Consider the following 26,286-nt stretch of genomic DNA (forward strand, 5'->3'; position numbering starts at 1 on the left):
CAGGGAGAGTTAAGGAATGCAGAGGGGATGGAGAGGCAGCCTGCCTCATTGGGGACTGTGTAGGTAAAGGCACAAGGTGAGAGACTGGCTGGCTGGCTCAGGTCCTGAGGAAGCAGTGTAGTGTTTAGTTGTCCATCTGTGTGCCAGCACCGTCCTAGGTGCTGAGAGGACATTACATCCAGACATTGAGACAAGGCATTTGCACACTGAGGCTTACATCTTAACGGGTGAGAGTCAGGCGATAAAGGACTAAATAGATAAATAAGATAGTTTTGGGTAGTGATACTTACAAAGAAAGAAAAAAAAACAGGTGATTTGCTTGTGAGTAAACTGGGTGGGGATGGGCTGAGGGCTCCCTTAAATTGGATATAAGGAGGTCCTCTCTGAGGGGACCTGTAAAGAGACCTGAAACATGAGTTGTTTGGTGGGGGGTGGGGGGCAGGGCAGTGCTGGGGGAAGAGTGTTGGGCGTCTGGGACAGCAAGTTCAAGTTGGAAGAGCCCTGAGGTGAAGTTTGAAATGCGAGGGAAGCGGTTTGGGATGCTCAGAGAATCTGGGTCTGAATGTGAAGGGGTACGTAGGATGTGAATTGAAGAATTGGAAGTTTCCTTTGAAGGCTGTTCTGTGCAGGAATACGTGTAATGTAGTTAGACTCAGAAGGGCCAGGTGTAAGTCCAGGCACTTCAAAGACTGGGTGGTCATATTAAACAGCCTTTATAAAACCCAGTTTCCTCATCTTCAAACTGTGCATAGTATTACCTACCATGTAGGACTATTACAAGAATTAAAGACACTAAAGCACGTGAAGGAAATCAGCATAGTCGTCCCCTCCCCCCAAGAATAAGGAGTTCAACAAATTCTGGTTAAGTTATTTTTATTATTGCATGGGGAGCCATTTAAACATCATAAGCCTGGAAGCAAGGCACAGTCGTATTTATGTTTAGAAAGCGCCTTCTCACGATAGGGTAGAGAATGGATCGGATGGTACCGCGTGAAACAAATAATAAGTGTTTCTAATACACTATTTTTTATTCCCAGGTTTTGGGAAAGGATCACCCCGATGTTGCCAAACAGTTAAATAACCTGGCCTTACTGTGCCAGAACCAGGGCAAGTACGAGGAAGTGGAGTATTACTACCAGAGAGCCCTCGAGATCTACCAGACGAAGCTGGGGCCCGATGACCCCAACGTGGCCAAAACGAAAAACAACCTGGTACGCTGACAGACGCTGACAGAGGTGCAACTCTGTAGATAGAGCCAGATGACTTTCTTCCTGAAATCTGAACTCTGTCTCATAGTTTAACCTATAAATAAGAACGTATGCTTCACTTACGTATGAAGAATAGTAAGTACTTTGTTTTATTTTAAGGCATCCTGCTATCTGAAGCAAGGAAAATTCAAGCAAGCAGAAACACTGTACAAAGAGATTCTCACTCGCGCACATGAAAGGGAGTTTGGTTCTGTAGATGGTAAGAAATGTACTTTTGTTTCTAAGCAGATGCAGTTGCAGGATGTGTTAAACATAGTGATTTCCATGAAGCAAAAGGATAAAAAAAAATAGTGATTTCCAGCTTGAACTTGGTAATACCCAAGTCATCACAGTATTTTCAAGACAGAATTTAATTTGAATTTTAGAAATGATTTTCCATGGAGCGCTTATTGGAGCGGACGTGACCCAGTCTGAGTGAGTGCCCATCAGCTCATCATTCATCATCCAGGGACCGTGGTGAACCCTGCGTACCTGCCCTGGCATTACCGATAATGGAGTCATGCAGCCTGTGGTCAGGGTGATGGGCCACGCTACCCTCACCGGAGTCCACACGTGCTTTAGGCACAACCTAGATGCACTGGCTCCAGAAAGCCTTCCTGGAGTCATTAATGTTTTCTAGAATTGCTCTGTAATACAGTGGTTCTCAAAGTGCCGGCAGGAACCAGCAGTTTCAGCACCACCTGGGACCTGTCAGAAATGCAGATTCTCGACCCATCCCAGGCCTGCTGGATTGTTTGACGGCCTTACGGAGCTAAGGCCTGTCTCCTTTGTATTCCTTAAAGTATTGTAGGTGCTTAATATTAATATTTTATAAGATTTTAATTGCTCAGTAAAACAGTATTTGTGTGTTATGTGAGGCATCTTCCCCCCTTTACTACCTATTACATAAGGATTTCAGAATGTGAACAGTTGTTACTAGTGTGTGGGAAACCTTAGAATTCGTGGGGAAGAAGGTTTTGATTAATAAGTATTTTCTTCTATAGAGAGTTTCTAGAAACTACTTTTGAAACATCGTTGAAAAGTGTATTAGTTTTCCTCTGTTAACAAGTGGAGCAGTACATCTCTTACTATCGGAAGATCGTAATGCCTCAGGCCCATCGTTTTTTTTTTTTTTTTTTTTTTTTTTGCGGTACGCGGGCCTCTCACTGTTGTGGCCTCTCCCGTTGCGGAGCACAGGCTCCGGACGCACAGGCTCAGCAGCCATGGCTCACGGGCCCAGCCGCTCCGCGGCATGTGGGATCCTCCCGGACCGGGGCACGAACCCGCGTTCTCTGCATCGGCAGGCGGACTCGCAACCACTGCGCCACCAGGGAAGCCCAGGCCCATCGTTTTGAAAATGGATTGTTTGCAGTTGTGCCGGGATTGGATGACAGCCCACCTCCCTGGACTTGTACAGTTCACAGGGAACGTTCATGTCCTCCTCTAACTGTAGAGGCCTTGCTGGTTTTCTGTTGATTCCAGGCCCTCTTCTTAGTGCTTCTTTAAAAAATTTTACTCTTGGGGAAGACTTGTTTCCTTGCGATTTGCTAGCTTCTTTCTACTAAAAATAGTAGCATGAAGTCCAGTTAATTGGGTTCTAGCTAAAAGCAGTTTTTCTGTACTTGGATTTATCCTCCACACAAATGTTAAAACGTAGGACAGAAAAGCATTTTTTCTTTAGGCAAGATGCACATGTGTCCTGGTTTGCTGTCGGGGCGTGGCTTTCAGGTCACAGGGCCTTCTTGGCTACAGTGCAGCATTGAAACCCATGACCTGGTTTGTTGTCAGGAAATCTAGTTCTCTTAACTGTGGTGGATTCTTGTCTGTTCTAACAATAGGGTTAGATTAGTACATAAAGCTAAAACTGCAGTAAATAACAGTGTTATTAAGCTTTAAATACTGTTCACTCTTTTTTTTTAATAATTGTGATATACAATTATTTTTCAAGTTAAACAATTGTACCAGCACCACTAACTGAATAATCCTTCCATTCCCCCCACTCATTCGTAAGGTCATATTCTAAATTCTTTATCAAGTCAAGGGTTTTGTTGCTGGTGGTAGTGGTAGTGGTGGTGGTTGTTCTTCTGCTGGACCATTCCTCTCCATTTATGCAGGTATTGATTCTTGTACCAGTTGCACATCTTCTTGGCTGCTGTGGTTTGCAGTGAGGCGGGGTGGGGGTGAAGTTAGATATGTGATGTGACAAAGTCTGTAAGTACGCTTCCTTTTTAAAACTTCCCTGGCTAGTCTCACCGTTGTTTTTTTTTTTAAATTGACGTATAGTTGATTTACAATGTTGTTAATTACTGCTGTACAACAAAGTGATTCAGTTATATATGTACATTCTTTTTTATATTCTTTTGCATTATGGCTTATCATAGGATACCTAATATAGTTCCCTGTGCTGTACAGGAGGACCTTGTTGTTTATTCATTCTGTATATAATAGCTTGCATCTGCTAACCCCAAACTCCCATTCCACTCCTCCCCCACCCCCCTTCCCTTTGGCAACCACCAGTCTGTTCTCTATGTCTGTGAGTCTGTTTCTGTTTCATAGATAGGTTCCTTTGAGTCATATTTTAGATTCCACATATGAGTGGTATCATATGGTATATGTCTTTTTCTGACTTACTTCACTTAGTATGATAAGCTCTAGTTGCATCCATGTTGCTGCAAATGGCATTATTTCGTTCTTTTTTGTGGCTGAGTAGTATTCCATTGTATATGTGTACCACATCTCCTTTATCCATTCATCTGTCGATGGACATTTAGGTTGTTTCCATGTCTTGGCTATTGTGAATAGTGCTGCTATGAACATAGGGGTGCATGTATCTTTTTGAATTACAGTTTTGTCTGGATATATGCCCAGGAGTGGGCTTGCTGGATCATACGATAATTCTATTTTTAGTTTTCTGAGGAACTTCCATACTGTTTTCTATAGTGGCTGCACCAATTTACATTCCCACCAACAGTGTAAGAGGGTCCCTTTTTCTGTACCTTCTCCAGCATTTGTTATTTGTAGACTTTTTAATGATGGCCATTCTGACTGATGTGAGGTGATAACCTCATTGTAGTTTTGATTTGCATTTCTGTAATAATTAGTTATGTTGAGCGTCTTTTCTTGTGACTGTTAGCCATCTGTATGTCTTCTTTGGAGAAATGTCTATTTAGGTCTTCTGCCCATTTTTTGATAGGGTTGTTGGTTTTTTGTTGTTGTTGAGTGGGAGCTGTTTGTATATTTTGGAAATTAAGCCCTTGTCAGTTGCATCATTTGCAAATATTTTCTCCCATTCCGTAAGTTGTCTTTTCATTTTGTTTATGGTTTCCTTTGCTATGCAGATGTTCACTCTTTTAAAACCAGTATTTAAAACTAGTTTCATTCTTCTCCTATGACATGCCAAATAATCCTAAGAATAGTTAACCACGTACTAGTCTTCTAGTTAAAAACAGTTTAAATGTGTACTCTTATTTAATATTCTCAGCAGTCCTGTGAAGTGGGCCACACATTACTCCATTTTAGGAGCGAGGACACTGCAGGCTAAGCGACTCAACCAGGATGGGTAGCTGATGAGTGGTTGGACTGGGTGGGAGCACAGGTCTTATTCTCCAGAAACCTCAAAAATAAGTGAAGAGACGGGATCATGAAAATCACCTATAATTTCATCACCCAAATGTGTCTTTTAATTTTTTTAGTGTCTTTCCTTCCTTTTTTGCCTATTGATTTGCATAATTGAAACCACACTTTATATATAATCATGTATACTGCTTATTTTCCTTTATACTTGTAGCTTAAGCATTTTTGATGTCATAAAAGTATTTTCATAACCTTCGCTTTTTAAAAGAAATTTATTTATTTATTTGTTTTTATTTTTGGCTGCATTGGGTCTTCTTTGCTGTGCTTGGGCTTTCTCTGGTTGCCGTGAGCGGGGGCTACTCTTCGTTGCAGTGTGCAGGCTTCTCATTGTCGTGGCTTCTCTTGTTGCAGAGCACAGGCTCTAGGTGCGTGGGCTTCAGTAGTTGTGGCACACGGGCTCAGTAGTTGTGACCACGGGCTCAGCAGTTGTGGCTCACGGGCTCTAGAGTGCAGCCTCAGTAGTTGTGGCACATGGGCTTAGTTGCTCTGCAGCGTGTGGGATCTTCCCAGGCCAGGGCTCAAACCCGTGTCCCTTGCATTGGCAGGCAGATTCTTAACTACTGCGCCACCAGGGAAGCCCATAACCTTCACTTTTAAGACTGCTTATCCTCCATGATGTGGGTGCATTAGTTGGAAGCTTTGGATGAGTGTGTTATGTGTCAGTGTTCTTAAAAGTGAAGAAAATTTTAAAGGAATATTGATTCGTAGTTTTTCCATTTTTGCTCCCAACATCTTACTACTATTTCTTAGACTTTTGTTTAATGTTAGTTGTTCAAATTCTGAATAGTCCCAAGTGTTACGTGAGGGTTCTAGCATTAAAAGTTTCCTTATAGGAACCCTAGCATTTGTCTATGTTTTTGATCGTTGCCTACCCTGTCTAGGTAGGTACCTGTGATTCCATGTCTTCTGTTTTCAGAGCTGCATGTGAATGGCCATTTCCTACTGGTTTCTTGTGGTCTGGTTCTGTCTTCATAGTCTTTATTCTCCATTGTGAAACCTTGTCTGTCCATGATGTGAAAAGTAATATCTGAGAAGGATCATATGGAAAACAAAACAGAAACCTTGCAGTTGCTGAAACTTGACAACTTCCACTTTGTGGGCTCTGTTATGCTTCAGTTTACAGTATGTTATTTTTTCTTCCCTAGATGAAAATAAACCCATTTGGATGCATGCTGAGGAAAGAGAAGAATGCAAAGTAAGGACATACTATTTCGAGAGATTCTAAATTGAATATATTGCTTAAGATAATTATTCACTTGAAATTATTTGCTATAATTTAGGGAAAGCAAAAGGATGGGACTTCTTTTGGAGAGTATGGTGGCTGGTACAAAGCCTGCAAAGTTGACAGGTACGTCTCCTTAACTGAAAAACAGAGACACAGCTGTGGAAGGTGCTAATGCTTCAAAGGTAGCTTGTAAATGACCGAGTATGTAAGTTCCTTAAAGTGGTGTGGTTGCACAGTCCCTGATTTTCCCCAAATTCCAATGCAAACTCCATAACTTCGTAAATGAGGTAATTCATGTACACAAAACCCACTGTAATATGGGTCACATGGGTAAAATATTGGTTCTGTTGATTAATGCTGTGTGTAAGGCTAACTACCAAATCGCAGGAGAAGAGATGACTAAATATAGAGACACAACATTTAAGGTGGCCGTAGAGCAAACTCACGGGAAACAGGCCAGCAGACGTGCAAAAGCCAGCACTTTGCAGGTGTGTCCAGGTGCACACCCCAGTCTCTCCCGCAGCCCTCAGGGCCTCTGTGTCTGCGGAGGGTTGTGTGAGCTCCTTCACCAGCAGCCCGTGAGCCTGTGCAGATGCCCGTTTCCTCTTCTGACTGCAACACCTTTCCTGCAGTCTTTTTCCTATTTTAACTTTTGCTCACCCTTTAAGACTTAGTTTACCAGTCTTCTATTTCAGAAAAACTCTCTGAACCCCTAGTTTGGAACAAGTACTCCTTCTTTGGGTTCCCCATAGCACTTAGCATAACTTCTGAATTGCATGTGCTTTGTTTCTCCCAATACTCTGTAAATTGTCTCAAAGACATGGAGTATAGCTTCCTTATTTCTTTTTTTTTTTTTTTTTTTTTTTGCGGTACGCAGGCCTGTCACTGCTGTGGCCTCTGCCGTTGCGGAGCACAGGCTCCGGACGCGCAGGCTCAGCGGCCATGGCTCACGGGCCGAGCCGCTCCGCAACATGTGGGATCTTCCCGGACCGGGGCACGAACCCGTGTCCCCTGCATCGGCAGGCGGACTCTCAACCACTGCGCCACCAGGGAAGCCCCCTAGCTTCCTTATTTCTAAAGCGCCTGTCATCAGTAAGAAAAAAATCTCTTGAAGTATATCTGTACTAAAATGAACTAGATTTATTACTCGTTTCTTAGTAAGAGTGCTCTGTGAGGAGTGCAGAAACACTGTCTGTGTCCACACTGTTGGTTCATCCTTTCGCACACAGCCGTCATTCTGTGGCTCAGATCTCACTGGTGATGAGTTTTGGATTCACTTGGCTTCCCCTCTACTTGTAGAGGGAGGGGGGAAGGTAGATAGCAGCATTGAAACATGTGTCCTCTTTACTACCTGGCACAGTCAGCTCTGCCCCCGAGGGGGGAAGCCTGATGGTCACTGGACAGACCCAGAATAGACATTTCTGTTGAGACTGCCCAGTGGTCTGGAAGGAACACAGGGGCATGTCCCATCAGCCACAGGGCTCAGTGCGGTAGGCAGGGGATGCTTGACACAGAAGAGCCTTTTAGAGTTTTACAGTTAAAAAAAAGTACCATAGAAATTTAAATAATTTTAGCCAAACATAAGTCTCTTTGTCCTTTAGATTATGTGCTGTTGATAGTGGTTGCTCTAAAACTTATATTTTATAGTTTTGTATATCATATGCTTTCTTACAGTCCAACTGTTACAACTACTTTAAAAAACCTTGGGGCACTTTACAGACGTCAAGGCAAATTTGAAGCTGCAGAAACATTGGAAGAAGCAGCCATGAGGTCACGTAAACAGGTCAGTCAAAAGCCTTCCGTTTTTAATTTAGCCTTCCGTTTTTAACTTTGAGTTTAATGATTCTCTTTTACAAGACTTATTGAAACCTTGATTTAGAAATGGAAAATGTTTACTGTTTTAGTTTGTACAAATAAAATTACATTGTTCAAGCGACAATATAATGTAAATATATGGTAAATATGACACCAAAAGCACGAGCAACAAAAGCAAAAGTCAGTCAGTTAGATTCACCAAAATTAGAAACATTTGTGCATTCAAGGACACTATCAAGAAAATGAAAAGACTCACAGAATGGGTGGACATATTTGCAAATCACATCTCTGAGGAGGTCTAGTGTCCAGAATGTATAAAGACAAAAGGACCACCTAATTAAAAAACCAACCCAGGACCTGAATAGACATTTCTCTGAAGATGCTACACAACTGCCAACAAGCACATGGAAGGACGCTCAACATCATGAGTCATCAGGGGAACGCAAATGAAAACCACAGCGAGGCGCCACCTCACACCCACTGGGTTGGCTGGGATTCAGCAACAAAACAGAAATAGCAAGTGTCGAGGAGGAGGTGTAGAGACAGGAGCCCTTGTGCACTGCTGGTGGGGACGCAGAACGGTGCAGCTTCTGTAGAGAACAGTTTGGATGTTCATCCAAAAGAGAAGCAGAGAGCTCCTATCTGACCCTGCAAGTCCACTCCTAGGTATACACTGGAGAGAATGGAACGCAGATACTCAAAACAAATACAGCCGATTCTCGTTATTCATGGTACTTATGTTCTATGAAGTTGCTCTGAACACTGAATTAGCAAGTACTGAACCATTGTTTCTAGGGAGATACAGAGTTACGTTCCTGGGAGCCTCTGGTCACATTTACTTCAACCGATCAGTACGTAACCTTGTTTTAGGTGTGTTTCTGTTTAAAGACACCTTATTTAGTATATGTTGTTGATTCATTAGCATCGAATTATGGCCAGCAGCACTGTAACTTGTGCCTGAAGAGAACTTACCTTTCTCCATAAGGCACACCCCAGCCTTCCTGTGCTTAGGAACAGCAGAGGACACTTGAGCACCGCTCTCAGGGGCCGTTTTAAACAGTGAAACCACTGACCGAAATGCGGAAAACATGGCACCAGATGATTTAGACTGGGGGAGGGAGGATGCTTGTTTACAGTATAAGGTGAAACAAGAAAGCAGAGTGTCACCTTGTTCGATCTTAGCTGGGGACGTGCGCGTCGGGTGACTCCAAGTTTTCTCCACTTTGTGTGTCTGTGAATGACCCTGAAAGCACTGCGAGTGTTGATTTTAGGATTACAGATACATTTTGGCCAGTAGGTGGATTAGCAGATATGGCCTCCCTAAGTGATGAGGATTGACTGCGCTTGTGCACGTACGTTCGTGGCAGCATTACTCTCAGTAGGCTGAACGGACAGACAGACACGTGTTCGTTGGTGGATGAGTGGGTACACGAGGTGGTATATCCATGTGATGGAATACTGCTTGGCAGTAAGGACCACCGCAGCGCCTTCCTTCATCAGCTGGGGCAGGTTAGCTGTGCTGAAGCTCAGCTGTGAGGAACATACAGGGGAAAGGCGGGGTTCTTGCCCTTCAATTACCAGTTCTAGAGCAAGGAGGTAATGTATTCCTGTGTATGTGTATAATGCCTATAAAGATGGCAGGTTTTGTTTTCTGTTTTTAGGGCTGGAGGGACAGGTGTGGCTTTTTCCCCTGAATGGTGTATATGTAGCCTATTCTGTAGTTGTTGGTTTATAGCCACCTTTTGGCTGGGATTAAAGTTGCCCATAGGTACCTGAGAACTTTTTCCTTCAGGAGACTGTGCAGAGGGGTTCGAGAAGGCCCAGCGTAGTGTTGTCAGTGGTGCTCTCCTAGCCTGTGCCCTGCAGGAGCCCCTTTCTTGAGTCCTGTCGTCCTTCCCAGGTCTTCTGACTCTGAGGGGCTACTGTTCAGGGGAGGGCGCCCTGGGTGCAGGCGGCGTGGGATTCTGGCCCGACTGGGGGTGGTCCGTGGTGCTCCTTCATCACCGGGCTTTGCTGTAAACCAGTGCCAGATAGTGTTCATCCAGCCGGTGGTGTCTAGAATCAGGAGCTGCAGATGTTTAGAGAAAGGGGTGTTGCTAGTGCTTTGTTGAGAGCAGCCCCTCCTGCGCCTGGGAGGGCCACAGCCCGCTCCACTGTGGAGGTCGCCGCAGCACATGGTCTGTTTGGGTGTTGTGCCCCCCTGGGGAGGAAACCCTCAGGGTCAGCGAAGGGGCAGTATTTGCAGGGGCAGCTGTTCGGGTTGGGATTCCATGTGGAATAAAACATGCTGCACCTGCTCATCAGATGGTGCTGCAACGCACATGGAGAACGTTTGCTGCTGGGTGTTGATCCGGTTATGTGTTCACTCAGATGTGCGTGGGGTGATCGTCGAGAAGGCAGGGGGGCGCTTGCTGCTGCCTGTCGCTCTGGGCAGTAGGGAAGTTTGCTGTTAAAACGCCTGTTGTTAAATTAGTGGCTAATTTTTAAAAATGTTATACCGGGAACAAAGTAATCCGTGAGTTTTCAACCATGTACTTATTTTGGAGGCGTGGAACACCAGGCACTTAATGTTAAAGTGTCAAAAACTGGGCACTTTCCCAGCGTCGCACCATGAAACTTCCAAACATAGAGCAAAGTTGGGAGGATTTTATACGCGTGTACCGCCTCCTAGATTCAGTCACGAGCATCTCTCCCATCTATCCATCCTTCAGTTCTTTTTTTTTTTTCGATGCCTTTCAAAGTTGTATACCTCAGTACACTTCCTTTTAAATACTTCAGCGTGCACATCATAACCTGGAGCTCAGTAGTTGTTTATAATTTTTTAACATTTGAGGTAAAGTTTACATATGGTGAAATGCACAAGTCTTAAGTGTACATTCCTGAGAATCACTGTTCTGATTTTTCCCTCCAATGTTTAAGAACTTTTTTTCCCCTAATATACATTTAGTTATCTTAGAAATCCCCAATAAAACTTAAGTGCTGATGGATCAAACCCTTTTCCCCCTGCCTGGCTCGCAGGGTCTTGACAATGCTCACAAACAGAGGGTAGCTGAAGTGCTGAATGACCCTGAGAACACGGAGAAGCGGAGAAGCCGCGAGAGCCTCAGCGTGGATGTGGTCAAGTACGAGAGCGGCCCTGACGGAGGGGAGGAAGTGAGTATGAGCGTAGAGTGGAACGGGGTAAGTACAGTACACAGCGCGTGCTCAGCCTGTGCTGCGAGGCCCCGGGCAGCAGCCTGGGCTGTCTCCCACCAGGAGTGCTTTCTGGCATCTCCTGGCTTAACTGCTAGACAGCCTACTTTTCTCAAATTAAGTACAAATTAAGCTTTTTGTAAGTTCTTCTGCTAACACTGAAGTCTGTTATTTGTTTGAAGTAGTAATTTTCTTCTTTTTAGGAATCCATGAAAGCTGTTTGGCTTAACTTTGAGCACTTAAATGCTGATTGAGTGTCCTGGTTTTTAAAGCATAATTCATAATTTGGTTTTATTTTAATATTAGGATTAGTGTGGCAGATAACTAACTTGCTTTTTTAACTTACCCATTTTCATTGCTAACTTCAGTGCTCCTAATTTCACTGACGAGGCTGCTGTAGATTTTGTTAGAATTAATTTAAATACTTCCAAGGAAAAGGGTGATTCAGACAGAACTCGTCTGTAGAAGAGAACAGGTCAGGAGTGAGAATGTTAGGGTGGCTGCTCTTCATGTCCCAGCTCAGTCCACGGAGGGCCCAGCGGCTCACCGCTCTCCATGGTTACCTGCCGGAGGCTTTTGGGTCCTGAGCATGTGCCTCAATTAGAAACATGTCACCTCCATGGCCAGCCTCTGCCTCTGCCTCTGTGGAAGTTCTTACCACTGCTGTTTCTCCAGTATTGCCTTCTGGACATTTTCTTTCTAGTGAATTTTTGTAACACGTGGGTAATTTTTTTGTACATTGAGCTGGTGTCTTTGGAATTCTGCTTTTATGGGGGAGGGTTGAATGCAGGATTAGCTTTAATGCATTCAGGTGCAGTGTTGATTTTTTTGAAGTCACGTAATACAATTTGATTAGTTGTAATTGTGCAGATGTTTTGCCAAATGGTAGTTTGGGGCTTTCTTATAGTCTATCTTTTTGAATCTATTTATTCTTTGGGATTTTCTACAGCTGTAGCAATTTGGTAAGGGTCAGCACTCTAGCTGACATTTTATACAGAATGTTGTTGGCCAAGCTTTAAGGGAGAGCGTCTCTTTCGGCCGTCTTTACCTGGCAGCTCCCTTGCTTTGGTTTTCCTGTGCCAAGACAACCAATCAGCATCTGCTTTGACCACTCACCCTGTCGGGCAGTCGCCCAAAGCGAAATGAGGGCGGCTCTGCCCTACTCGTGTCCGTGTCCAGCCCGCACTGTGTACTGTACTCTCCCCGAGGTGGCTGCTGTCTGCGTGCTCTGTGTAGGAGGTCCTCCTTCCGCTGGTCTCCAGGAGCCAGGGGGCAGGGTTTGATCCTTTAGAATGAAGTTCTGGAGGAGCTTTCTCTTGAGACAGTATTTCTAGGTCAATCTTTCTATGAAATCACGTGAAAATAAAGTTATTGACATCTCAGAGTTCTATTACTGTCTTCAAGACTGAGACTCGGGGGTGAGGGAGAGCTGCTCTCATTCCTCCGTGGAGGGGTGGGTGGGCGGGCGTCACGGTGCCGTGGGCAGAGGTGGGACCCCGCCCCCCAGTTCCTGCTCTCTGCCCTTCACCTCACATTTCCTCTCTCACTGTGGACATGCTGTCACTCAGGACACACACACGCTGGGTGCTGGATACCTTTTTACTTGACTTTTAGACACTAGCGACTCTGCATCTTTGACAGAATCCACCCCAGGGCGCTTCGCCTGGGCTGGATCCAGTTGACTGAAAGAATCTAGACTGCAGGTCATCCAGTGCAGCGGTTCCTAAACTCACTTTGAGCAGCAGAAGGAGCCATCCCTTCAGATGGGTCTTACGTGAAGCAGTGAGTCAATAGAGCCCTGCTTGGGTTAACCAGGGAGGGACAGGTGAGAGCTGGCGCCTGAGGCCACGGCTCAGACCAGCACCGCCCGCCCCGCAATGGGGGCCTTGGCTCTCAGGCTGGTTTCCTTCGGAAGCTCTGAGGTTCTGAGAGGTTAGTGCTGCTCTCCCAGCACTTGACTTGAGTTTTATTTTCAAAGCATACATTTATGTTTTAAAAGGAGGCAGGAAAGGCAGTGTGCACCCTTAGGTGGTGTTTGGTTTTTTTTTTTTAACATCTTTTTTGGAGTATAATTGCTTTACAATGTTGTGTTAGTTTCTGCTGTATAACAAAGTGAATCAGCTATACATATACACGTATCCCATATCTCCTCCCTCTTGCATCTCCCTCCCACCCTCCCTATCCCACCCCTCTAGGTGGTCACCAAGCACCGAGCTGATCTCCCTGTGCTATGCAGCTGCTTCCTACTAGCTATCTATTTTACATTTGGTAGTATATATAAGTCCATGCCACTCTCTCACTTTGTCCCAGCTTACCCTTCCCCCTTCCCGTGTCCTCAAGTCCCTTCTCTAGTAGGTCTGTGTCTTTATTCCTGTCTTACCCCTAGGTTCTTCATGACTTTTTTTTCTTTGTCTTAGATTCCATACATATGTGTTAGTGTACGGTATTTGTTTTTTCTCTTTCTGACTTACTTCACTCTGTATGACAGACTCTGGGTCCATCCACCTCACTACAAATACCTCAATTTCGTCTCTTTTTCTGGCTGAGTAATATTCCATTGTATGTATGTGCCACATCTTCTTTATCCATTCATCTACCCTTAGGTGCTCTTTAGATACAGCTTTATTGAGGTATAATTGCGTGCAACCAGAGGAGCCCATTTTAAGCCCACCTTGGTTTAGAGGCTCACACACTGCTGTCCCCACATTATCTCGGTCCAGGTGTGAGGATGAAGTGTTCAATGCTGTCTCTGCGTGAGTGCAGATTCCCCTGGGATTACAGGGCAAGCAGGTTAAGCATTGTTGCTATTTGCAGCCACTTTCCTGTGTGCATCAAGATTTTCTCTGTTATGCAGTCAAGATAAAAGATAAAAATAAATTGGGAGTTGAGGTGGGCGCTGAGGCTGGACCTGTCTGTAACTTCACGTTCAGATCACAGGTTCTCTAAGGCAGCCTCATTGTTCTTACTTGTTTACTTTAATAATAAGAACTTGTTACACGTTTATAATGAGAAAATGCTGTTGAGGTTTTATTTTATATTGGGGTTCTACATTAGATTTTAATTTTTTAAAGAAGGATTTCAGCGCTCCTTAAAAAGTTTGGAAACCGCTGCTGTAGGGAAAGTGCTGAGCTGCTCTGTTGGGAAGATGCACAGAGCCCTCACTTGGGTTTTCACAAACATTTTCACAAGACACTAGGCGCAGGCCTTCTCAACATTCAGAAATAACATGGACCACAAAGGGCAGTGTGGTCAAAGACAAGACAAACTAGGTTATAATAGTTACTCCCTGCAGATACTGCAAATCTGGATCAGCAGAGAACTGAATTGTATGCTATTAAGATATAAGAAACGTAAGGCTCCCGGGCATATTCTAATTCACGTGAAGTTTCTGGATGAGATTCTTGACATGGTAGATAATTTGTTTAGGGAAGTACAATTCTGTTCTTTTTCTATGTACCATAGAGATCATAATTGAAGTACTTGAAAATGTAACTTCATCAAATGTTATTTTTGTGTAAACTGTTCAGATCTAAAAGTCACTGTCAAGATAAGTCTCTTACGGTCCTGCTTCTAAAGATGCAGATGCTCTCTGCATAGTGACCCTTTCTGGGTAAAATTGACTTCACGTTAACTGTGAGACACACGTGTGTCAGTCACCGGGACCCAGGTCCCCACTGGGCCACGCAGGAGCCTTGGGGCTGCACTGTAATTAAGGAATTGCCTTTGCAGTGGTCCCACTAGGCCACCAGGAGACATCACACGTCTTACATTCTGAGTGGAATCTGAGCTTCACCCGTGCTGGCCTTTCTGTTTTCAGAGTGCCAGTTCTCTACTGGGGTCCTTCTGAAGTAGCCCCACCCCCATGTCCCCATCCTTTTTGTACTGCTTCCCATGTTAATATTTCTAAAAGCTTTTAGGATTCCTGGGAATGAGGTAACTGTTAATTAGAAATAATGTAATTTTTTAAAAATAAAAATTAAACTAGGAAGACAACTAGAATAAACCAAAGAAGAATTTAAAAACACCAAATCACCTGAAATCCATAGATAATAATTACTGCCATATCATTCTTCACCAATACATTATACTGTTAATTTTTGTTCAGAAACCCAGTTTTTTGATGCAAATAGTCTTTCATGGCAGTATAACGATCTAGACTATTCTCAAAGTGTTGGAATACAGTGAAACCTCCCAACCCTCTAGTCTGTTTTGAGTAGAAATCCACCTTGTTTGGGTGGGTTTATGCTGTCCTTCCTGGTGGTTCTCAGGGGCCAGGTTCCCAGCTGGTGAGAGCGAGGAGGGCAGGCAGGCCCACCTGCTGCACCGCCCACTTCCCCTCCAGGTGCTGCTCCCGAAGCCCAGCCCAGCCTGCCTTGGGGGGGGGGGCGGGGAAGAGTGAGTGTGTGTGGATAAGTGTATGAAACGCTCTTGGAATCTGACTGAAATTACTCTTCCATATTCTGCGGAGTGTCTAGTTCAGGAATATTACAAACAGTACTACTAACGAGTAGCACTGAATTTTGAAATGAACACGAGGAGTTGTACTATTTATAGCATTAACATTTTAACATTCTGTTTCTAAAGAGCAGCAAGAACGTGTGTTTTCTTGTCCTCCCAGCATCGGTGGGGAGTTGGTAACAAGTTTTATTTTTCCATTTTAAAGATGAGAAAGATGAAGCTCGGGCTGGTTAAATGACTTGCTCAGCGTCGCATGGTGAGTCAGCGCGGGCGGGGCTCAGGTCCCCGCGGTCTGGGGCTTCCAATCTGCCAGGACCCAGGATGCGTTGCTGCTTCGGAAATCCTTTTTCTAGTTAATTTTATTTTGGATTATCAACTGCATGTTTAAAATGTGCTATAAACTTTAAAACTCAGTGTTTCTTAACATTTCTGAAATGTCTAAGATGTTAGTGTTTTTCAGAGAAAGTCCTTTCTGATTTCAGAGAGAACTTTATAGTTTAGTTCTATGCAAGAGGATTTCTGATAAAGTTAAAGCTTTAATGAATGCACTCCTCCTGTGCATAGCAGTCTTTCCTTTGGTCACTGTCGATGTTTTTTGTTTCAGAATCTCCTAATGTACAGTAACTTGAAAACCTTTTTATTGTAAGTATCAAGGAGATTTCTAGCACGGTGCCAGTCCGTGCTCTAAAAATGTTGAATTTTATTTTATTGAGGATTAGGAGTGATTTTAGTCTAGATTATGTAAAATGTAACATAAGGTCCAGTACCTGTTTCATACGGGGCTGACAGGAGCAGACAGAAGGTAATTCCAAATACTAAAGCGGTAAAAATGCTGCTTAGATTTTGTGACCTAGAAATACTGTAAGCCAAGCTGTGCTGCGTGGAAACTGGCTCTTTTCTCATGAGTTTCACCTGGGCTTTCTCTCTCCCTTTCTGTCTAACAGGCCTAGCTGCCCTCTGTGACACTCTCACTGTCTCCTGCATGATGGGCGGCATCCCCTCCAGCTTTTCTTCTCTCTCCAGTGCTGACTGCTGTGTTTAGCAATCCCCTAGGATTCTTGTCAGAGCTGCACCTCTCTGTGACTGGCCATTCCTTTTGGTGCTGCTGTCCTTCTGGGGGGTTCCTTATCTCTGTATACATGTAGCTTTGCCAGATATGTACTTAGTAATATAAACTGTGTTAATAAAACCATTTACTGTGTAATACATGAGTTTAAAATCTAAGAGCAATTAGCTGTTCACTTTGATAAGAGGTAGTTAGTTAGTATCCCCCAGGTGTTACTGCAATGGCATGATGGTGACTGTGACACTACCTAGGCTGTCAGAATAGGGCATGTGCTGCTCCTGTCGCGTTTGGAGACCTGGCGGGACCACCCTGGGCTCTGGGCGCTCCCCTTAGGATCGTGCTCAAGTAGAATTTGCTATGTAGTCTTTGTGTGAAATTTTGGCAATTCTGCTTTTCTCTACTAATCTTTTAAGTGTTCAGTGATTTGTGTATTTGTGTCTTTCTAACTTCTAATAAACTCACTCCAACTGACCTGTGTCTTGGTGTCTGTCTGCTTGGTAGACCTTCTCACTCTTTCCATGGAATGCAGCATTGCCGTAGCTTCTAGAAGTGGTGGGGCTACTGTTAATCTTACTAAATGATTCATGCTGAGAATAAAAGTTCTATACACATTTTTTTTCACTCTGTGTATTTGATTTTCATATGCAGATACTGCCAAGTGTTTCACTTATTAATGTCTGAATCAGTTATACGAAAGCTGGGCACTCTTCTACTTGCTTCCTACAAGGCATCTAAGGATTTTTAGTTATTTGTATAGAATGAACGTATTGTTTAATTTTCCCACTACATTTATAATCAACATTTAATAAAACTGACCTATAAAACTTAATGAAGAAACAGTATATCTATTGCATGTAGATGAAATTGTTAAAAGGAAGTTGCCTATGTCAAACCTAAATGTTTTAGGTCCTTTACTGTTTCATGGACCAGATGCTTCCATATTTATTAAACATGGAGTTTGATTTTGGTGACCTTCCTAGAAGCTGCCTTAATTTCCTTGAGTCTTTCTGTGTATCTTTTGTTTCAAGACAGTAATATAATTAATTTTCCTTTGGGGATTTTACTACTTCTGTTTGAGTGAGCTTTTTCATGTTCAAAGGTTTTCATATTCATTGGATTATCTTTCATGAAATTTAAAATGGATAGATTTCTATTTAAAGTGTATTTACATACATGGCGAATTGATAATTTCTGTAGGAATCACATTACCAGCAAGTCACAGACCGGCAGGTCAACTGCGATGTGAATTCTTGTTTTCATTTAGCTTTGTCTCTTGCGGGTTGGGAGGGAGAACCATCTGGCGCTTCACATTTGTTCACGTTTTTTTCAGGATGGCACTGGATCTTTAAAACGCAGTGGTTCCTTTAGCAAACTCCGGGCTTCAATTAGACGCAGCAGTGAGAAGCTGGTTAGGAAGCTGAAGGGAGGAGGTTCACGAGACAGTGAGCCAAAGGACCCTGGGTAACTATCGCCGCCCCGCCTGCCCGCCCGCCCTTCTCGCCCGCAGACCTCAGAGCTGCATTCCCGCCTGCTTCCCACGCGGTAGCAGTGCAGAGGGTTAGTAGGTGCAATCCGACCTTCTCCCAGGATAGGTTGAGAAAAAATTGTGAAATTTCCTGTTGAGAGGCTAAAAGAGCTGAAGCCTTTGAAAGAAATTTATGGAATTCTTTGATTTTGTTACATGTGCAAAGAAAGCCTTAACAGTGGAAAGTAGGAATTTAATATTAAAATATTGAGCAGATTAACTTGTTTTTTCTAAGTTTGCATTATTCATTTTTAAAACCAGCATTAGCTTAAATCCTTTAAAGTTAGTTTTAATCTTTTAAAATCAAATGCCAGCTATGTGACTATATTAAATCTCATCATACAGGTATTACTATAGGAAGAAAAATGGTTTAAATAGAAGGATCACAATTTCAAGACTTTTGTTATAATGAGTTTCTTTAGGAGATTTTAAAAAACCTTAGGTTTTTCATGTGTTTAGAAAAGGGTCTCTTCACTCATGAGTCTTTTAAACAATAACTTTTAAGTTATCAAAGGAAACTGATTCTAGGATATTCCTGCTTTTTATAAGGTTCGTCAGAGGAAGGGTTCTGTGTCCTTCTCTGTTCGTGTTAACAAATTGCCCTGGTTTCTGGGTTATTTCTGGTGTAAACGGCTTCCTGTTTTTGGATGCGTTTCTCACAGAAGCTCTGTATTGTACTGTCAGCTGTTCGTGAAACTCAACCTCCCTAAAACGGTACCTATTTTGTGAAGGTTGATTCTTAGTATGACTCTGTTTTAAAGTATTTCACTTTAAGTTCTGTAAGAATTCTAATGTCTCAGGACTGAGACCGAGTTCCTTTGGGTAATGTAGGGGAATATAAAGGTGGGTGCGTTTACAGCTGTGCGCTTCGCTGCCTGTAAGGCACGTCCCGTCTCATCCCTCTTGTCATCAGTTGGGGCCTGACTCCCGAGACCCCTGGGGTCGCCCAGCCCGGCTCTCTGCTCCGCGCGCGCGCCTCACCCGCACCTGTGGAGAGAGGGGCTGGGCTTGCCCTTAGCTCCGCCCCCGCATCTCTGCTGGTGGAGGGACTTGCTTCCCGATGGCCTTGGCGGCAAGAGGAGCAGTTGGATGTTTATTTGCTGCCATTGCCCTCGTCTCAGAAATGCCTGCAGTCTGCAGAGGGAGTTCCCCGCGCTCTGCCGACGTCCGCTGTGAAACCGCCGGAAGCTGCGGTGTTGGAAGCCACTGGGGGCTTCTGCGGGCGCGCGGGGCGTCGGTCCTGCCTGGGAGGAGGCATGTGCGCACTGCCTTAGGGAAGTGGGTCCTAAAGTGCCCTTGTTTGGTTTCCAGAGCTAAAATGATAGGGTGCTGTCTGCCCCTCTCACAGCGTGGTGAGGGGCTGAGCGGATTGCTGGGCCCTGCTGAGTCCCGATCCTGATCCTCGGGCGGGCCTGATGCGTGAAGTGAGGGCGCGTCACGCGCTCTGTGCCCTACGGGCCGTCGGCCGGTTCCGCCAGGGCAGACGCACTGTGGCCTGGGGTTCTGGATGTCTCGGGGCTTGTTAGGGCAGCGTCCAACTCTGGCACCGAGTCCTGGACGCGGCAGAGCTCACAGTTTCTCCTTCTTCACGTCTTTGTCTTTCCCGTGACGCCGCGTGTGTGGGCGCTCCCCAGTACGGATGTTCATGGCGCTGAGAGCGCTTTGCCAGCCTGACCTGATGAAATGTAGACCCACACACTTGCATATCGTAACAGTTTTCCCATGTGATGTTATCTGGGTTGATATCTTACTAAACTTTTTGAAAAACTAAATAATTTAGAAAGTTTATCCCATCAAATGCATGAAACAAAGTAATCTTTCCAGGTAAGAGCAGCAATCTTTATTAACTAGACCAGTGGCTCTCAAACTGGAGCATGCCTCATAGTCTCCTGGAGGGTTCCTAAAACAGACCGCAAGGCCCACCCCTGCGTTTCTGATGCAGTGGGGCAGGGGTGGGGGTGAGGTTGGGGGGGAGGGGCGAATTTCCCTTTCTAGCAAGTTCCCGGGTAGCGCCAGTGCTGCTGGGTGGGCCACGTTGTGAGAATCACTAAAGTGGGTGCCCCGGGAGCAGGGTCTGCAGCCTGCAGTGGGCACAGCTCCAGGGAAGCACTGGACTGCCTGATGGTCTGGGCACCGCGGGCTTCAGTGAGACTGTGGGTGCGATTCCGAAGAGTCACTGATGGGGCGAGCTGTTCTTTCACTTCACCTTGGAAAGAAAAGGAAGTTTGAGGAGAAAGTTTGTGTACCTTTCTTAGGAAAAGATAGCTGGCCAATTAAGTAATAGAATAATTAAATATGGCAGAGTATAATTCACTGGTTATTTGGTTTGATTTTATCCTTTGTTCTTTAGTGGTTCTGATTAGAGGAAAACCTGTCCAGAGCTCTAGCAACACTTGTGTGGGGTTCATTGGGATGTTTTTGTCTTGTCCTAGGTGGGAAGTTCGGGGAGTGAGGTGTTTTTTTTTTTTTTTTTTTTTTTTTTTGCGGTACGCGGGCCTCTCACTGTTGTGGCCTTTCCCGTTGCGGAGCACAGGCTCCGGATGCGCAGGCTCAGCAGCCATGGCTCATGGGCCCAGCCACTCCGCGGCACGTGGGATCCTCCCGGACTGGGGCTCAAACCCGTGTCCCCTGCATCGGCAGGCGGACTCTCAACCACTGCGCCACCAGGGAAGCCCTGGGGAGTGAGTTTTATAATACTTGGGAATGAGTCAATTAAGGCTTTGCTTTTGGTGTAGTTTGTTTGGTGACAACTCAGTAAGTGCCTGCTGTGTGCCTGGCACTGTGCCTGTGGCGCTGGCGGCCATGAGTCCATCACCTGGGCCTTTGGTCCCTGCAGCTGGTGTGCACGAGCGCGTGTGTGTCTGTGTCTGGTTGTGCTCAGCCTTCACACCTGTGCTTCACCCTTGCAGCCATGCCCTCAGCTTGTAAGTAACAGTGGTCACTGTTGATTTCATAGTAGTTCAAATTCAGAATTACTGATCCTATTATAAACATTTAAAAATAACCTTTCATATTGGTTCTTTTAGCTTTAAAAGAGAAGGTGGCTTTTTGAGGTCATCCGTGGTGGCAGTAAGCAATTACAGTAATTATACGACTATCTGTAATTTAAGTTTAGATTATAGGTAATTTGTAAGATATTTTATTAAGTATTTTAAAGGTGTTAAACGGGAGAAAAAAGTGAATATCTATATATAAATCAATATGTTTTTTGTAAATGTAAAGCCATGAAATATGTTTTAAATTTTGGTTTCTGAGCAGAGAAATACTAGCCTTAGAGTTTATTTTACTAATAAAAGATTATTTTTTCCTAGTTTTAATATAGAAAAATCTACAAAATACAGCATATATTTATGCATTTGATCTTAATAGTGAGCTTTGAGGGTCTCTCTTTTTTAATATTTATTTATTTATTTATTTGGTTGTGCTGGGTCTTAGTTGTGGCTTGCAGGCTCCTTAGTTGCGGCACGCATGTGGGATCTAGTTCGCCAACCAGGGATGGAACCCGGGCCCCCTGCATTGGGAGTGTGGAGTCTTACCCACTGTGCCACCAGGGAAGTCCCTTGAGGGTCTCTCTCTGACGCGGTCACTTAGGGGCGAGGTTTACGGGAGTCGTTGAGGTCCCCTTCCTGAAACGCATCTCAGGAGGCTCCTCGGGCTCCTACACCGAAGTCAGCAGGTGGCATTGGCAGAGCCCCTCGGCTCCTATAGGAGCCAGGTTTTAACAAGTGAAACTGCAGCGACACTGGCTTTATGGGGCTCGAAGATAAACTTTTTGCTGAGAAAGACGCAGAGGAACTAAGTTTTTTTCTGCCGGGTGCAATAGAGTAGATCTGGGATGTATGTGTAAAGAGTTGGGTGGGTTTCCCAGTCTGGGCGAGGTAAAGGCCTCCTCTCCGTTAGGGATGGTCCCAAGCCCCCATGGTGACAGAGGCTTTGGAGGGGTGGCTTTGCTGTGCTCCCTGCTCCTGGTTGACTGATGTGCTGACGGTTTGTCCTTGCATGTCCGCCGTCCTGGGTGCAGCATGAAGCGTGCCAGTTCTCTGAATGTCCTTAACGTGGGTGGCACGGCGGCCGAAGACCATTTCCAAGTAAGGAGCCCTGCCCCACTTAACACCCTTTACATGTTGGCTGGACCTTTCCTCATCACTGCTGCCATTTCAGTAGAGCCTGTGAACATTTTAGTATTTCTGATTCAAGACAAATAGACACCATAAATGATACTTTCATAGTCAGCATGAACTTAACCATCTGAATTATGGGAATGCTGTGAACATTCTCAGTATACGAATTAATGATCTTTACAAATACGTTGATTGACAATTAAAAATTAAATATTCTGATAAAGTAATATCAAAACTTGACCAGTTGTTAATTTGTATTATTAATTTGTATGAGTTTAGCTTCTAGTAGTTTATAACTAATATAATGTCTAGCTAAGCTGTTCAGTGTTTTAAAACTATTCAGAACTTCACTAAGTACAGTCACTTTGACACAACAGTCTTTAGCACTTTGTCACCTGTCCAAGTCTCACACAGACCAGTCACCTTTGCACTTAAAACTGTTGGCATCCTGTTCTCCATTACAAATGGCCTTTTTATTTTCCATGTGTGACTGGTGGGTGCGCCCAGGCCTCTGGCCCCTTCTGAGACCTGGCTGCTGTCCACCGGGACCAGGTGTCCTGGTCACACACCTGTCGATGCAGCCGCTTCCCAGTCACCTCCGTCCCACCGGTAAACTATTTGACGTACAGGGACAGTGACGGCTGGCAGGTGTGCTGACCTTCCTCCTCACCCCCAGCACGCTGCGGGGGCGGCTGTCCCCAGGATGCTGTGATCGGGCCTCTAGCTTAAAAGCTGCAGGGTGCTGGGAGGATGCACTCCTGACGATGACAGTAGAAGAAACGACTTTTGTTTTTAAAAGACCTGGAGCTGACACAGTCCTTTTGCTCCCCTGTCTTGTGTTTTGCACACGCACATCTGAGCGTCAGGACTCTCATGTGCTGATGCGAGGCGTGCAGCTGTCATTAGTGCCGAGACCACTGGAAGCTGGCGTCACGTGAGGTGCTGGTTAAGAATAATGTTTCCATTTGTTTTCTCACGCAGGAACGAAATAATTGTCTGGCAGACTCCAGAGCTCTGAGTGCCAGCCACGCCGACCTGGCCCCCACAGGTCGAGGCACAGCTAGATTAACCCCCAAGGCTAACGAGCGCTGAGATCCTCAAAGCTTGGCCAGGCCCCTCCCCCCTGCAGGGCGGCCCTGGGGTCGCCTCCTTTCCTGGATGGTGACCTCCACCACCTGCTGGAGGTTTGCCCCGAATTCTGTTAGGCGGTCTGCAGCCCTAGTGCCCGAGAGCTGCCAAAGCCCGGCGGTGGGACCCGGCCAGGTGTGGAGCTGGCTCGGCGCGCTCGGGGTCGGCCGCCGCTCGTGGACACCGGCCCCAGCACCGAAACCTGCTTTCAATTGTAATATACTGTGTTAAGGCTGTTCATTAAGACTGGAACCTTAAACTACATCCTTTGAGACTAGGAATCCAGTGACCTGTGGCAGCGATGCTGGGATTAGGGAGCGGGGGAGACGGGGTAGCTGCGGGGAGGCCTGCACCCGCTCCTGGTCTGCATCTCAGCCCCTTTGGGGCCCTTTTCCCCTCTCCGGGCCTCTGTACACTAAGCACATGGAGATGCATGTTTTCCTTTTAAAAAGCTTTTCTTTGTAGCGTTAAGTAACACAGGGTGGGTTCTGACAGATGCATTTTCTTTTTTTTTTTAAATTTATTTTTGGCTGCGTTGGGTCTTTGTTGCTGCACGTGGGCTTTTCTCTAGTTGTGGCGAGCGGGGGCTACTCTTCGTTGCGGTGTGCAGGCTTCGTATTGCGGTGGCTTCTCATGTTGCAGAGCACGGACCCTAGGTGTGCAGGCTTCAGTAGTTGTGGCTCACGGGCTCTAGAACGCAGGCTCAGTAGTTGTGGCGCATGGGCTTAGTTGCTCCGCGGCACGTGGGATCTTCCAGGACCAGGGCTCGAACCCGTGTCCCCTGCACTGGCAGGTGGATTCTTAACCACTGTGCCACCAGGGAAGTCCTGACAGATACATTTTCAAACCAGCCCTGAGACATTATTATTCCTTAAGGGAATCCGTGAGACTAGCTGATAGGTTAAGAAGGTGTAATTCCAGATGACGCCAACTGTACAAGGGTATATCCCTGCTGATGAGGTTTGAAAGAGGATCTGGAAAGCTGTGAGCATCCTTGTGAAATGTTGTCAGGGTTAGTTTCTAGTTTACCTTTATGTTGTCATATGGGTGGTGTCACTGAGCAAAGGCGCTTCCAGCCACCTTTTCCTCAACAACTGCACTGGGCTGGGATGCTACGTGCTCCCTGGGCTCCCTGTGGGGACTGGGGGGGGGCTCACTGTGGGGTGCCCTTGGACTGCACGTGTCCTTCACCCCCAGTGTGGACCTCGGACTGAGGGCTAGAGGCAGCAGCATCCTGGGGTTTCGGTACAGCAAGGCTTGACTTTAAGCTTTGTTTAAAAGTTCCTATAATTCAGTAGTGGATCACCTCAGGGCACCGGTGCTTGTGTTGGTGAGAGCTGCTGTGTCCCCCCAGAGGCAGGCACCCTGGCCTGGTGTTGGGGGCCCTCGAGGCTGACCGGTCTCCTGCAGCCTGTCTCCTCTGGCCACGCTCCTTTCCTCAGCTCCTGACTCCACTTAGGTTTTGCAGCTTCCGATGGATCAGGAGCTTTCAAAATGCTCTCTAGAGGTGTTTAAAAAAATATGCTGGGTTGTAAGAAACCAGAAGAGCAGCGCTCTGTCCCCTGTGGGCACTGTGGCCCTTTCAGGTTCACGTTTAGGTGCAGTGGGGGTGATGTGTGTGTGTCACATCAGAACCAGGAGGGGACCAAGCTGTCCTGGCTCCTCCTCCCACTACACTGAAGTTTTCTCCCGGCCACAGAGCTGATACAGGACATCGGAAACCCACTCGGTTTCCCTTAGTGACAGTTGTCTCTGGAAAAACAAAGGGCATTTAGAAAGAATACACATGGGGCTGAGAACAGAATTTAATTTTAAGCTTCCAGTTGGTGAAAAGAGACCTTCTTTGCAGGGGCCTTAGTGGAACCTTGTCTGGCTTTGAGCCCTCTGGCCCTGGTTCTCCGAGGGTTGTGGTGGCCTTTGTAAGGCCACATGGAGACAGCATTTGGGGTAAGAGAGGCTCGAGGGCCTTCTTGAAGCTGGGTTGTAAAAGCTTTCGTGTCTCAGAGGGGATGCTACCTGGGAGTCAGCAGTGTCTGATTTTTGAACTTGTATCAAAATAGAGAGAAGCCAGGTTGTAACCTACTTCCAGTCTGGTAGTCAGGATTTTAACATTCTCGGAGAGAGCAGTGGGGGTGGTCCAGCCCTCCCTCTTTCTTTCCTGGTGAGGGGACCTTAGGGGGCCAGCACCCATTTCTACACTGTGTCTATCACGTTAGACTCCCCTGGCCAGAGGACGGACTGGCAGTGGAGGAGCTGAGGGTCTACCTGAGTGTCTGAGGGCAGAGGTCGTGGAGAGCTGGGCCTCCTGATCCTCCCGCCCCTCCCGGGGCGGAGCAGGCGCTTCCAGTGCTGCAGGGATTCAAATAGTTACTTTCTGAAACTTAAAAAAAGTCCCTATTATGTGTTTGGTCAGAAGGCTGCTAGGAATATCATGTAATTAGTCATTGTCTTTACAGTAAAGTATAAGTATCGCTAAGAATTCAGCGTTTAGTTTGTAGGACTCATTGTTATAACTTCACAGAATGTTCTGGGGAAGGCATGTTACATCTGTACGAGGCCAACTTTTGATATGTTTGAATGTTGTACTGTGTAATCATGGGATATCTGGAAACTAAAGCAGCACTGGATAGCACCAACCAAAGGTGAAGTTCAAGTGAGCTAAGCGAGCATCGTCCTGCAGATGTCTCCTCTGTGTAATCGGGCTGGTGCATAAAGACGTGTGCAGTTTCCACTTAGTTCTCCAGCACGACAGGAGGACGCAGGTGGTTTATACAGTGGTGTGGAGCTACCCCTCGGGGGTCACAGGCCTGTGAGGACTGTCCGATTGTCCCTGGGGCATGCTCTGGGGGATGGGATTGGCTGAGAGGCCAGGGAGA

General features: G+C 45.7%; 1 protein-coding gene across 3 annotated transcripts in view; it reads left to right on the forward strand.

Moving 5' to 3' along the window:
• KLC1 (kinesin light chain 1) overlaps positions 1-26,286 on the forward strand; it is a gene marked incomplete at both ends in the record, with an annotated part of 42,915 nt that overhangs the window by 13,209 nt on the left and 3,420 nt on the right. Inside the window, 8 exons of one of the 3 annotated variants that reach the window (XM_079699859.1) lie at positions 1,038-1,211; positions 1,368-1,467; positions 6,026-6,075; positions 6,161-6,228; positions 7,780-7,888; positions 10,939-11,100; positions 17,967-18,097; positions 23,264-23,300. In XM_079699859.1, coding sequence (XP_079555985.1) covers positions 1,038-1,211; positions 1,368-1,467; positions 6,026-6,075; positions 6,161-6,228; positions 7,780-7,888; positions 10,939-11,100; positions 17,967-18,097; positions 23,264-23,300 — 831 coding nt within the window. Of the gene's footprint in view, positions 1-1,037; positions 1,212-1,367; positions 1,468-6,025; positions 6,076-6,160; positions 6,229-7,779; positions 7,889-10,938; positions 11,101-17,966; positions 18,098-23,263; positions 23,301-26,286 lie in introns of those variants that run through there. The other 2 variants (XM_079699860.1, XM_079699858.1) reach the window with 2 other exon arrangements.

This window comes from Hyperoodon ampullatus, assembly GCF_949752795.1.
Source record: "Hyperoodon ampullatus genome assembly, chromosome: 3".
In the NCBI taxonomy this organism is placed as follows: Eukaryota; Metazoa; Chordata; class Mammalia; order Artiodactyla; family Ziphiidae; genus Hyperoodon; species Hyperoodon ampullatus.